This window comes from Geospiza fortis, unplaced genomic scaffold, assembly GCF_000277835.1.
Source record: "Geospiza fortis unplaced genomic scaffold, GeoFor_1.0 scaffold424, whole genome shotgun sequence".
Lineage (NCBI taxonomy): Eukaryota > Metazoa > Chordata > Aves > Passeriformes > Thraupidae > Geospiza > Geospiza fortis.
This window is the reverse complement of record NW_005054354.1, coordinates 1,721,196-1,734,858: the sequence shown is the minus strand read 5'-3', so window position 1 is coordinate 1,734,858 and position 13,663 is coordinate 1,721,196. Positions and strand designations below refer to the sequence as shown.

The following is a 13,663-nucleotide window of genomic DNA, read 5'->3' as shown; positions in this document are numbered from 1 at the left end:
TGCCGTCAGGGGCTGTGTAGGGGGAGGCTTTGCCTGAGGGAGCCGTGCCGTGAGGGCTATCCCCGGCACCCTGCGGGGAGAGGCTTCAGGCCGGCCGCTTCTCCAGAACGCAAGTTCTGTGTAAACTGTGCTGCTCTGCAGCCTGGTCTGTGAGAAGTAGCTGAATGATGAACCTTTCAGACGCTGTTTGTTTTTCCAGATGCTGAAAGGACTGTTAGTTATACATGATTGATGACATCAGAGAAACTAAAGAATGCCAACTAAAAGATCCCATGGATTTGTTCCATTCTGGGCAAGTTGTAAAAATATGTGCTCCTATGGTGCGCTATTCAAAGTAAGTAACTGTCATGTCAGCTCTGTCATTTTCGCTGTTTAGTAACTTGTTTCTCAATTTTATCATGACTAAAAATCGGTGATTACCTTCTTCTCCTTTAAGACAGAGGTAGATGTAGGACATGTTTTATTTTACATATTTTCATTACAGATCTACACAAAAAATACTTGAACATTCCCACAATACTGCATCTTGGAACAGCATTTTAGGATAGCTAATCAGAAAAATGCTTTAACTATTTACCTCTTAATCTTCATGTGTCTGCAGGTTGGCTTTCAGAACCTTGGTTAGGAAGTACAGTTGTGATTTGTGTTACACACCAATGATAGTGGCAGCTGATTTTGTGAGATCTGCAAAAGCCAGAGACAGCGAATTCACAACAAACAAAGGTATTATTTTTAAGAAACCATTGCCTTGTCAAAATGTTTTAAGTGATCATAAGTGAAATTGACCAGGTGAATGAAGAGAGTTACGCAAGTTGACATCCATTAACAATTTTGGTATACTGTCTGATTATAAAAACACAGAAATAGTCTAAGTGAGAGTAAGCACAGTCCAGCGATAGTGGATGAAATGAAATAGTGGAAAACCTTGTCTCCACCTGAAATCAAGGCTTCCAAAGTGATTTATATCTGTGGAGGTTGACCATACATAGCTACTCACTCATTCTTCCTTCATTCTCCCAGATTCACACAGAGGGGGAATCGGAAAAGCAAATGAAAGAAAAATTCATTTGTCAAAATAAAGGCAGCTTAATATGTAAAGGGAAGAAAAAGGGAAAGAAACAAGTTATGCAAAGGCAATCACTTCCTACTAGCAGACCAATGCCCAGCCACTCTCCAAGCAGTAGCTATTCTGGAACAAAAATTCTTGTCCCAACCCACTTTTTTCTTTCCCTGTCATTCCAGTTTCCTTGCTGAGCTTGATGTTATACAGTATAGAATACTCCTTGTTCCTATTTGGGTCAGCTGTCATAGCTTTGCTGCAAACTTCTTGCCCACCCCAGTCTGTTTGTTGGGAGTAGGGGGAAGCAAAGTGAGAAAACCAGGAAATTTTGACACTCTGCATGTACTTTGCAACAACAGCCAAAACAGCTGTGAATTATCAACACTGGTTTTACCACAAAATCCAAAATGCAGCACCACACAGGCTACTACAAATGAACTTCAAATAAATTTGACAAGTAACTCCATCCATCACAGTTAGGCCAGGTACAAGATAGCAGTAAGATTCTTTTTCTAGCAATTGTTTCATGTGTGTTTCAGAGACAAACATTTAACTCATCCAGGAAAAGTTTTCTAGTCTCTAGCAAAAATAAGAGTGTTACTAAAGGTGAAAAAAGTAATAGACCAGCCATTGATACAGTGGAGTCAAGGACTGACAAAAGAAGAAGGGTTTCGTATTAGCCAGAATGGAGAGTGGAAAGGGCTGTTGGTGGATGACTCGAGATACAACTGCAAGAAAGCACAAAAGAAACCGGAGGTTTAAGCATGGCTGGGGTTGAGGAGGAGAAGCAAGGCTTCAGGCATGGTACAGAAACATAACCAGAACACCTATAAAAAGAAGTATGAGGACTTACACAGTGTCATGGCTATAAAGAGATCTGAAGTATGTGGGAAGAGGTGACGAGAACGATAGAGATCTGTTGGCATGAAGTGGCTGCAACAGAACAGTGTGACAAGGAATGTATGAGCATAGGCTGCAGCTGGAGGAATGAAAAGCACCCCTAACATGCAAGTTAGATCAGAGTAGGGTCTGTAAATTAGGATGATTTAGTCTATTCAGGCCACAGAATTTGTGGTTTCATAAGTGTATATGTAATAGCAAAAGTGTATTTCACTGTTTTAGCATTGGCTATGTATTATGGTAGTAATGCACCCAGTATTATGGTGCATTATTCAAATAGAACAGAGCAATTACAGAGAAAATTCACATTGGAAAGCACAGGTAGACCCTCTTATGAGTGGAATGCAACTTCAAAAAATCCATGAATAACTCATTGTATGTAAAAATAAATGAGTAAGAACATAACTGACTCAAATATATATGGTTCAAAGCTCCACAGTTACTAGTTTGCCTCCCTTGAATTTACTTACACTTCTGATCTACACAAAGTATGGTGGCATTGAAGTTCTACAGGTCAGATATGGAGTGAATTCTGGGGAGTGCTGGGACAGGGAAAGAGGAGATGGAATGTTGTAGTGTTGTAAACAACATCCTTTTCCTATTCAGTTCTTTTGTGCTGTCCTTAATTGTACAGGCCTGTGAAACACTCTGCCTCATGCTTTGACCAGATTATAGTACTTAAATTACTGCATTTACATTTTGTGTGGTTTTATGTTTAACCTGCTGGCTCTTTGGGGATTTTGTTCTCTGATTAGTGGGGTAGGTTTGCAATTTATGTTTTACATTTTCTTCTGCATTCCTGTTTCTTTGTTGTGTATTTCTCAGAGGTAGGTGTTCTTTGTGGCTTCTGCTAAAAAATTTTATGTGGCTAGACTCAGTATTTTTATTACTTAATGCTCAACAAAGAGAAACTAGGCATGTGGGCTTATTCTAAAATACTAGGTATAACAATGTAAATCTCTTCAGCTAGAGCACTATTAAAAGGACACTTTTAAAAATATATGTGCAATTTTTTTTGCTTGCTGGATTTTTAGGAACTTCTTGATTGAGAGGGTAGTGGTGGCCTTTCTTACTTAATCTCCACCATTTCAATAACTACTTAGTTTCCTCTAAAACAGAAGAATGTTCAGAAAGCACTTGTGGTCTCTTCAGTACCAGAAGTGCACTTATTTTGTGCATTTGTTGGATCATCTCTTTCCATCAGTGCTCAGATACCACGCTGCTGCTTCTTAACTACAGCAATTGTTTATATGGAAAGTGAGTGCTGAGACTGCTTGAGATATTTGAGATGCCTTTAATGTAATGCAGTAGCTGTAAAAGAGGAACTCATGTTCCAAATGACCATCTGGCTCTCTGCAGGGGCTTAGTAAATCACAAGTAGTTCAGCAGACCCAAGCTGAGGAGCACTGGCACTTTGGTTTCGCACTAGAGACAAAGCTGCTAGAGCTGCTGCTGCACACGTGTGCTCATTCCAATTCTGCATGTCACATTGTGGACAAAAACAGCCACGTTGGCACAGAAAAGGAGAATGATGGGCAAGGATGAGGAAGGGCAAAGCTTGTAGGTGTTTTAGTTCTTTCCTGAAGGACTGGTTCTGTAAGCAAGTTTCAGACCTGGCAAGACAGTCAGCACAGCAAAGGGGCAGCATGCAACAAGAAGGGGCAAGCTAAGAGGGGAAGCATGAAGGCTGCTGAAAATTAGAGATTGCCTAGTTTCATAAATGGTCTTTGTGAAAGATTAGCAACTGACCAGTGTCGGTCAGAAAGTGTATGTTAAGCTAGCATCTGTGTAGTACACCCATATTTGTCTGAACTTCCACCTGTTAATAGACATACTCACTTAGTAAGTAACCCCTGGCCAGCTGCCTTTGTTTATTTGTGACTGAGGGCTTCCAGAATCACAAAACAGATGAGCTTGGAAGGACCTCTGCAGGTCATGTTATCCAGCCACCCTGCTCATGCAGGGTCACCTATACTTGCTTGCCAGGACCATGGTCAGGCAGCTGTACAATATACAAAAATAGCATTCAAAATTTAGAACTAGTTTTTTGGGTTTTTTTCCCCTGGGAATTTTAAAATCTCTAAATATCTTTTCACTGACATAGGTGATCACCCACTGATTGTTCAGTTCGCTGCTAAAGAAGCACAGGTTTTGTGTGATGCTGCCCGTATCATCTGTCCTTTTGCAGATGGAATAGACCTAAACTGTGGCTGTCCTCAGAGGTAAAGGTTTGAACAAGCTGGGTAAATATGGGGAAATAATTAAGAGACTAAAGAATGCTAATTTCTGTCTTAACCTAAAAATAGATTTCAGGAGAGTAAGAGCTTTTTAACCTGTCAGAAATGTCTATTTGGTTAGGCACTGTTCTGAGTGCTCCCAGCTGCCTGTCACCATGGTGAGACTGGGAAAACTACATCTATTTGCCAACTTGCCTTTTTTAATTTCTGAGATACTGAGTGTTGGCTCAGAAGTGTCCATCCCTTCTCAGCAACTGTTAAATGTGCACTACCAAAAAGAGCTTGCTGCAAATAATTTGCAGAGTGTTTTGAATCATGATGTAGCAATTTCCAGAATAATGAGGCAAGTCCATGATGTCTCAAACTTGCTGCAAGTGAAGGATAGTCTTTAAAATAAAATTATACAGATAAAGTGGTGAAAATAATTTCTTCCATCTTTTATTAAATTTATAAGTATAGTGAATTAGTGATGTGCTTCACACTTAAATTGATAAAGATTTTGTCTTGGCAGTGAAACAGAGTAGTAAGATTCTTCCTGACTGGTTCAGTTGAGAACCATCTATTACATGTGTGTCAGGCAATCTTTTTCTAAATAAGGACCTGAAAAATATAGGAAAGTAAAAGATAATATTACAATACAAATAAATTTATTTTCTCTATTCTAATTAGGTTTTCTTTACCTAAAACTATAGTATTTGAGAAAGTCTTTCTGGAGAGATCTGAGGCTTGTGCATGGAAACATTGGGGGTTTTTTAAGCTAACTACAGTTAAGTATGTCAAACTGTCTGTTCCTTTTAAGCCAAAATACATGCTTACATTTGAATAGTTTGTTTCTTGTGCAAATTAGTTTCAAAATCACAAAAGTTGGTGTACTTTATGTGCCTTTATGAGAAAAATTATTTTAAAAACTGCTGCTGTTAAGTGGAAGCAAAAATTATTCTTGCCAGTCAAAATAGTGAGACCAGCATATCACTAAAATAATATCCTCACTTGCACTTCAAAAAATCCTCCTTTTCAATATGAAGTTGTTATCTATTTAAAAGAAATCCATGACGGGGGAAGGGGAAGTAACAAATTATTTCTTTTATGCATGCACTGTAGAATAAATTTTTAATTTATTTGCCTTATGAGTCCATTCTGTGGACAGAAAATTGAACTTAAAGAGATTAGTAACTTGTCCAAAGTTCTAGTAGCACAATGGAGACTGAACTAGCATCTAAAAGCTGTACCAAACTGCAAACAAATAATTGATCTGCAGCCAGTACTATCTCTGTTCACTTAACCACACATTATGAAGGTCATAAGGAAAGAAACTGATGTATCTAACTGATATTGATCTGCATTTCTTCATATGTAGAATATGAGAGTTCTTTTTCTTTTAAAGATGGGCGATGTCAGAAGGTTATGGTGCTTGCTTAATAAATAAACCTGAGCTTGTTAAAGATATGGTGAGACATGTACGGAGTCAGATCGACAACCCTAAATTTTCAGTATCTATTAAAATAAGGTAGGTCTAACTTAAATGCTGTTTCTGGTACATGGAAGAATCTTTATTTTTTTTCTTAAATAATTTAGTGTAATAGTAATAATATTTATAATTCTGTTAATGCAATACTACACATTATAGTAATTTCCTTACATGTGAAGACTGCTGAGATTTTTTTACTCAAATGGCTGGGGCAAGTAATAGAAAACATGGAACCAGCACAGCCTTTGACTACTAACCCAGATAACATACTGTGAGCTAGAGTTCTCTTGCAATCCAAACAACATGAAAGTACAAGTTAAAAGGTGAGGGCTTCTATAAAAGAAAAGCCATACACAGTCTGTATCATCACAAGGATTTGCTTTGTGAGCTATTAGAGAGCAGAGCCACAGTTGCGGCTGGGTATAAAGGGATGGGTAACAAAACTGAGAACTGGTCCCACAGCTGCTGTAAGGAGTACATTCTGCTTCCCTACATCAGCTTCTAAACTTCTGTAGACTTGTTTTTTATTGCTTTGTGTACAGCCCAGAGAATAGAAGGTTCCAGGGAGACCTTACAGCAGCTTTCCAGTACCTAAAGGGAGTTCACAAGAAAGATGGAGACAGACTTTGTACAAGGGCATGATGTGACAGGACAAAGAGGAATGGCTTCAAACTGAAAGAGGGCAGGTTTAGATTAGATATTAGGAAGAAGTTCTTTACTGTGGAGGTGGTAAAGCCCTGGAGCAGGCTGCCCAGAGAAGTTGTGGATGCCCATCCCTGGAAGTTTGTAAGGCCAGGTTGGATGAGCTCTGAGCAACCTGGTCTAGTGGAAAATCCAGGACCTCTCCATAGCAGGGGAATTGGAACTGGATGGTCTTTAATGTTGCTTCCACACTGAACCATTCTATGATTCTATGACCATTCTTGATCCATTATTTAACCATATATCCTATGTGCCTTTTGTTATTTGTCACTTAAGTTGCAACTCGGTTTCCAGTCCTTCTGGAAAGGAGAACTATTATAAATTAGATTCCCCCCCCCCCCAAAAATGAAAAATCATAGCATTGATTTTAGATTTTTGGGTACCCTTGCTCAAACTCTATAAAATTTACCATGTATATTACAGAGATGTGATATGATTGGGAAATGTTAAATTAAATATAAGTTTCCATACACTAAACTCATATATCTTAAAAACACTCCAAAAATCAAACACTGTTTTCCAACTGTAATATTGGCTTTATACCGTTATTTATGGAAATCTGTGGCAATTCTTCCTTATGGAGGAGTGCTTTTTATATAGGCCAGGAAATTTACTACCTACTGCTTTCATTCCTTGCAATTTTAGGATCCATGAGGACTTAAAAAGAACAGTTGACCTGTGTCAGAAAGCTGAAGCAGCTGGAGTTTCATGGATTACAGTACATGGGAGAAGTATAGAAGAAAGGCATCAACCTGTACATTATGATGCAATTAAAATAATTAAACAAAGCATGTCTATACCTATTGTGGCTAATGGAGACATTAAATCTTTAAAAGATGCTGAAAATGTTCATCACTTGACAGAAGCAGATGGTAAGATTAAACATACTCTGTTTTCTAAGTACACTTACCAGGTTTCAAGGTATTTATTTTGAATGTAAGTAGGACATGATTTGAGTGCTTTCTCTCCTTGAGAAGACAAATAAAAGAGGATATTTTAGATGCCTTAAAAAACTCATAAGCAGAATCACTGGTGATCATCAGAACACTAGAGCACTGCTATTCAAAGCCACAAATAATTATTTCTGAGGCAAATTACAAAAGCTCTGTGATTAATTATGTTATCTCATAATTAATTCCACTATTGCTATCTCAGTAGTGGAGTTCAGGGGGACCTTCAGACATTCTATCTCTTTATGGAGCTGATCATTTTAAAGAACTGTAAACTTCTTCTTGGAAATCTCTACTTCCTGCACATGGGAGCAGATTTCTTACAGTAAGAACACAGTGGAAAAGGGATATTGTTAAGCTAGATGGTTAACTTCAAGGACATAGTGAGGCATTGCACTTTCATTTCAGTCATAGAATTTGGGGATTTTTTTCAGTTATTAAGTCACAACAGATTCCTGCAACTGTCTGTCATTTCAAGACAGTATGGAAATTTGGTATATGTTCTGAAAAGGTAATCTGTATCTACAGATTTTGTGTCTTCCAGCTAGAGAAAAAAAGGAAAGAGAACAGTACCTGTGGCAGGTTTCTGCTGACACTGTTGCTGTTTAATAGCTACAACAGAAATTGAACTGGGCTGCCATGCTGCTTATGGTGACTTTCCCCCCAAATACAGAGCAGAAAGGAAATGCATAATACAAAAACATGTTCTCATAGTCCAGCTGACCTTCTTCAGTAGTAAAAATATTAAGCATTCAGTTTTTTCTGTCATGGACAATGACAAAAGAAATTTTTCAATTTTGATCATCCTATTTTTTTAGAAAAGACTGAGTGTGATTATATCTTGATAGTGCATAAAACCAGAATCCCTTAATCACAGAAAAATTACAATAGAACTTGTATGGATTTATCTGGCAGTATTGGATTAGAATCGCAAATACACTACATGCTCGTTCAGAAAGATTTACTGCACATCAAGAGTCCTAAAATGTACTTAATTGAGCATTGAGCTCTTAGTGGAAGAAGGACAGTGAATAGACTGAGTTGCATAGAAAATTATTGGTCCTCTTTTGTCTTTCCATCATAATTTTATGTTACAAATCAATAAATGTGTGTAACGAATAAGAACAAAGTACTAATTAGTTGCAGTTTCACAAGAAGGGAAGAAATGCTTCTGTGACCTGTGTTTTGTTTCAGAATTTCTGGAATGTGTGGGTAGGTGTTGTAGATCCTCTGAGGTTTGCCTTGTTCAATGGATTTCTCTGATTTGGCTGTAATACTCATCCCCATTGTTCTCCCATTGCTATCTGTAAGCTTTGGGTGGGTGTCCTAAGGGGTGTTGTACAAAATCCACAGGAAGATTTAGCATAAAATTGAAACTAGAATGTAACTCACTGCTTTAATTTCCACTTTGAAGGTATAATGGTGGCTAGAGGACTCTTGGCAAATCCAGCTATGTTTGCAGGATATGAAGAGACACCTTTTCAGTGCATCCAGGACTGGGTTGACATCGCTCTTGAGCACGGAACTCCTTTTACGTGTTTTCACCACCACTTAATGTACATGATGGAGCGCATCACTTCAAAACAAGAAAAAAAAGTTTTTAATGTTTTATCAAGTACCTCAGCAGTACTAGATTATCTGAATGACCATTATGGTTTGGGGCAAATGAAAGTATGTTAGTCCTATGTAAACTTGTATTTTGCAATTGTCGATAAACTGTAAAAGTTTTCATTGGGTTTTTACTTTTTAGTCATATTTGTATATTGTGTAAGTATTTTCAACACAGCAAAACATTATTATTTGGATGATACTTTATATTTTTATGTCTCCTTTTTTCGCTCTAAAGAATATTCAAGATTCTACAAATGTGGAATTCTATTACAATGCATTACTACAGAGAGGATTGATTATTATATGGCCCCAGTAATTTAATTTTTCACTAGATAATTGCTCAGAGCAATATGATTACAAAACTAGGACCTTTCTTACATTAAACCTCCTAAAATCAGGACTACTTGTAAATAATGACAGTAATTTCAGACCAAAAGAATACAAAGGGAGCAACTGTAGAAGTTTTTGCTTTAGATAACATAAGCTTAAAGCCCATCATACTATCCTTTTTTAAATTTGATGTTTCTTTTGCAGCCTAAAACTGCAAAAGCCTCTGTTATTTATAACTTAGAAAAATTCAATACTTCTTATAGCAAAAGAAACACAGACTAGATAAACAATTATAGAAAGAAGGAAAATCAAGTGGGAAAGAAGAAAAAATGAAGAGATAGTTTAAGTACAAACTTAGCTGAATCTAAAGAACAAGACTTCTAAGTTTAATCTATCTAAATTCAGGGTTTTTTATCTACCATAGAATAATTGTATACAAGATTAAATCCCTATCATCTACAAAACCAGAACTTTTTAGGTCAAAGAAAAGCTGACAGATTCTCTCAGTGGGGCTCCTGCAGTCCTTTCTGCCTGCTGGCATGTTGCTTATCAAAGCATGACAGCCACTTGGCTTTGAATCATTATATAGGGGCAAAATAGTGAAAATTAGAACAAGATAATAACATTACACACCAGCTGCATTTGTTCTGCAAGGGAAATTTCACAAAACTGTACAGTACAATTATTTGTAATCAAATAATTTTTTTCTTTATATGTTTACACAGAAATTCATACCAAAAATTGCCGAGTTTTCTGACTGTGATTGTTCTGTGAATATACACGTAAATAGTTCCAGATTTTCTAAATAAATTACTTGGTTTTGTATGCAGTTGTAATTTTTTATTAGACAGCAATCTGGAAGAGGGAAGTTTGCTTTTGATGCTACTCTCCAAATCTTTTCATAGTTCAGGTATCTTAAATTATCACCGTTTTTTTAATGCAATAGCATAAAATACTTGATTATTTTTCATAATGAATATGTCTGATCTAGGCATATAAACAAAAGTTTGAAAGGCCATGACCCAAGGCATCAAGTCCAGTTCACTATTTAAGGCAGCAAAGTTACGTAACTCTTCTGATATGATCACCTTCCCAATGTGCTAACAAATGGAAAACTACAGACATGCTTTGCTCTCCTAGGCTAATTGAGACAACCTCGGCAACCATTTTTGATGTGTCTCCATTCCTTCACACAACTATTTTGGATTGTAATGTTTTCTTGACATTAGTTGGGCACAGTTATTTTCTGGATTGTAATGTTTTCTTGACATTAGTTGGGCACAGTTCTGTTTAGCATTCCAGGTAAATTCCCAGCAGTGTCCTCTACAGTTAATACTACTTCTAATACTTCAGTTTTCCTCAACTAATATTTATCATGTAAATTATGAGCTCCCAGTTTTAGAGCAGAAGTTTTTACTTCCCAACTGTATGACTAGGTATTTTGTACTACTAAATTTCCAGTATCAAGTTCATCCAGTTATGTTGCAATACTGTTCTCCTCAGTTCTGAAATGCCCCCAGTCTCCTCTGAAGTAAAACTATGCAACTGAATTGTAGAAGAAAAGGATTTGTGAAAGTATTGACTAAGCCCTTTGTTGCCATCTTCTTAAGAGTTTTATGATTTGGCTAGCAACTACTATATGTAGCAAACTCCCATTAGCCTCAAGGAGAAGAATAATTTACTATATATAATCAACACAAAGGCTTTATTTTTTCTGTAGTATTTGAAAATGGAATTTTAGAGGACTGGAAATACCTTGACCTATTTAAGAACTGAGTACTTGATGATTCTGAAGGCAGCAGTTGTTGTGCCTGTGTGAGATTAATCACAGAGATTTCTGCCTGAAGTACAAGACCTAGGTTGCTGTTAATATTGGTGGTAATTATGGAGTGCTTGATCTGGCCTAATATGTATTATAAAAGTCAATGGAAGTTCATCAGCCCTTTTCAAGGGTGAAATGAATTGTTCACCTTCCATTCTGAATTTTGTATGCATCTGAACATACTTCACTGTGTTTCTATAGAATAAAATGCAAAGTTGGAGTCATTAAGCCATACTTTGAACACCATACTATTCCAATATACATCAATTGCTGAGGATGAGAGTTATTCAGCTACTAGAGTTGTTTTTACAATGTGGTCATATTTCTCATTATAAGATATTTGAATATGGAAAAAATACTAATTTCCAGGTTAAAATCATTGCATGTAGTCCTTCTGCTGTATATGTTACTTTTAATGTCACCAGGTGGTTAGTCTTTATATTTTCTAGTTTTCAAATGTTGAAGCATAAGTACAAAGCAAGTAATATAATATACAAAGCCTTGTTTCCTATTTTAGGTTCTTTGCTCCTGTAACTGATCCTGTTCTTTACGTTAAACACCCCTGCACAACAATACCATATTCTCATAATACCCCTATGCTTTTGCAACTTTTATCTTGCTACAGTAACCCCAGCACTTTCACACAGCCTATACAATTCCATTTTCTCTATTGCCTATTGTTAGATTTTTTAGGTCTCTTGGGTTGATGATTAGGCAAAAGCATTGTGTGATGATAAGGCTGTCACAGAAGCCAAAATAGAACAGAACAAGTTTAAACTTTCTTTTTGTTTCAAAAGAGAATTAATTGATTTCACTACTCTAACCTGCTGTTAATATACAGGCATTTCCTATTTCTGCTTCTGAATGCTTTGTCACCTCCCTGATGGAAGAGGAAGGTATTCCTTTTAACTGTAATGCTTGAAGGTTTGTGAATTTTTTTCACTAAAGCAGCCAGCCATTTTATATATATGTGTGTGTGTGTGTGTGTGTATAGTATGGCATCATATTCATCATATGGTAGTTCAGTATATGAGAGACAGCCTTAGATCAGCAACCCTTCTACAGCTTCAGTTAGAATTCCTTCCAGGAGCAGCAGAGTGCACTCAGCAGGAGAAGAGAGGTCTCACAAATGTTTGCAGATGTCTCTCTTCTTCAGATCTCATTTTGGGTTGGTGGGGAACATGCATCAGCTGCAGGGAAGTGCACAGCAATCATACTCATCCTGAGCCTTTCTGAGATCTTACCGAGCCCCTAAAGTGAAAAAGTGGCTCCAAGTCTCTGGCATCAGGGACAAGTGAATACAGTCCTACCAGTATGAGGCTGTGCTACTGGGAGAGCAGTTTATACTGCTGGAAAGGTGAGTAAGCAGCTCAGAAATGGAAACTGCTCTGTAATTAAAGGAAATACTTTATTCACATTTTAACAGCTTCAGTGAAGTCCACTGGCTGTAGGCCAATAGCTAAAATGTTATTAGCCAATAGCTAATAACCAGAACATTCTAAGAGGTTGTGTTTTGTCTATAGTGCTGATAATGTATGTTTATGAAAATGTGTTACAAATACTACTTAAAACTAGGGCTATTCCTACTGTGTAGATTGGATTGAAATTACTCCTTATATCTCTCTCCAGTATTTGTTGTGCATAAACAATTATTTGGGATGTAACCTTTCATCCAGACATTGCTTGGCAGCAACTAGAAAAATGTTGACACACTGGCTCCATCCCCAGGCTGCAGACCTGGGAAATTTTAAGTAAACAATTTCAGATTGTGAGCAGCTGCAAACAACTCTGCTCAAAATTGCTTATGCAAGAACTTCCCACACCATGTCAGTTCCAGTGGATTAGAGTAACAAAGAACAAATTCACAGCATTTTATGTCTCAAGTTGATGGAACTTAATTGGGAAAGAATTCCCCAAAGCAAGTAGTTGTGTCAAAGAGTGCTGGTCATGCCCAGGTAGACAAGGTAACTTCTTCCGCTGACAGCACCTCAGCATCTGTTAGGATCAAAAGGAAAAGGTGATCAGAGCATGGCCTTCTTATATAGGAGCAAAGGAGACTTGCATGGAAATAATGTGCTCGGACCCTTGGTATGCAGATAAAAAGGATTGAGCAGGACTGTAGGATAGAACAGGGGTTCTGAAGGAATACTGTTTTATTCATGAGGCCCAAACAGGCCTGTTGGAGCGTGTTTGAGACTGTTGTTCAGTTGTTATTTGTGCTGTCTTTATGAATACTGGAGCTGTATTCCTTGAGAAAACTACTTACTGGGTCTTAATGTCGTGTAACACTTGAAGGAGGGAATGGATGGACACACGCAGTATTTTAATTGAACTTTAGACAGTCATGATAATGTTGGAGAGCAGAGTTGAACTCCCAAGTCGATGAAGCTCGAGTCATAGAGCAGTGGGATGATCACAGCAGCATTCCGCAGCAAAATGCTTACAACCATTCCCTAGATAGGAAAAAGATACTGCTCATTTGAACCCTTCTCAGCGCGTGTATCCACCCGTTTCCCAGCAAAGGTGCGGCCCCTTGGTAGCCTCCCGCTCCACAGGCGGCACCGCACGTGTGCCCGGGCGGCC

At 37.6% G+C, this 13,663-nt stretch overlaps 1 protein-coding gene across 2 annotated transcripts in view; it reads left to right on the top strand.

The window, feature by feature from the left end:
• Positions 1 to 41: 41 nt before the first annotated feature.
• Positions 42 to 13,663, top strand: part of DUS4L (dihydrouridine synthase 4 like) — a 36,653-nt gene continuing 23,031 nt past the window's right edge. Inside the window, exons 1-6 of one of the 2 annotated variants that reach the window (XM_005423509.2) lie at positions 42 to 334; positions 602 to 723; positions 4,065 to 4,182; positions 5,582 to 5,704; positions 7,013 to 7,239; positions 8,732 to 11,308. In XM_005423509.2, the coding sequence (XP_005423566.1) occupies positions 225 to 334; positions 602 to 723; positions 4,065 to 4,182; positions 5,582 to 5,704; positions 7,013 to 7,239; positions 8,732 to 8,997 (966 nt within the window). In that variant the 5' untranslated portion in view covers positions 42 to 224 and the 3' untranslated portion in view covers positions 8,998 to 11,308. Of the gene's footprint in view, positions 335 to 601; positions 724 to 4,064; positions 4,183 to 5,581; positions 5,705 to 7,012; positions 7,281 to 8,731; positions 11,309 to 13,663 lie in introns of those variants that run through there. The other variant, XM_005423508.2, reaches the window with a different exon arrangement.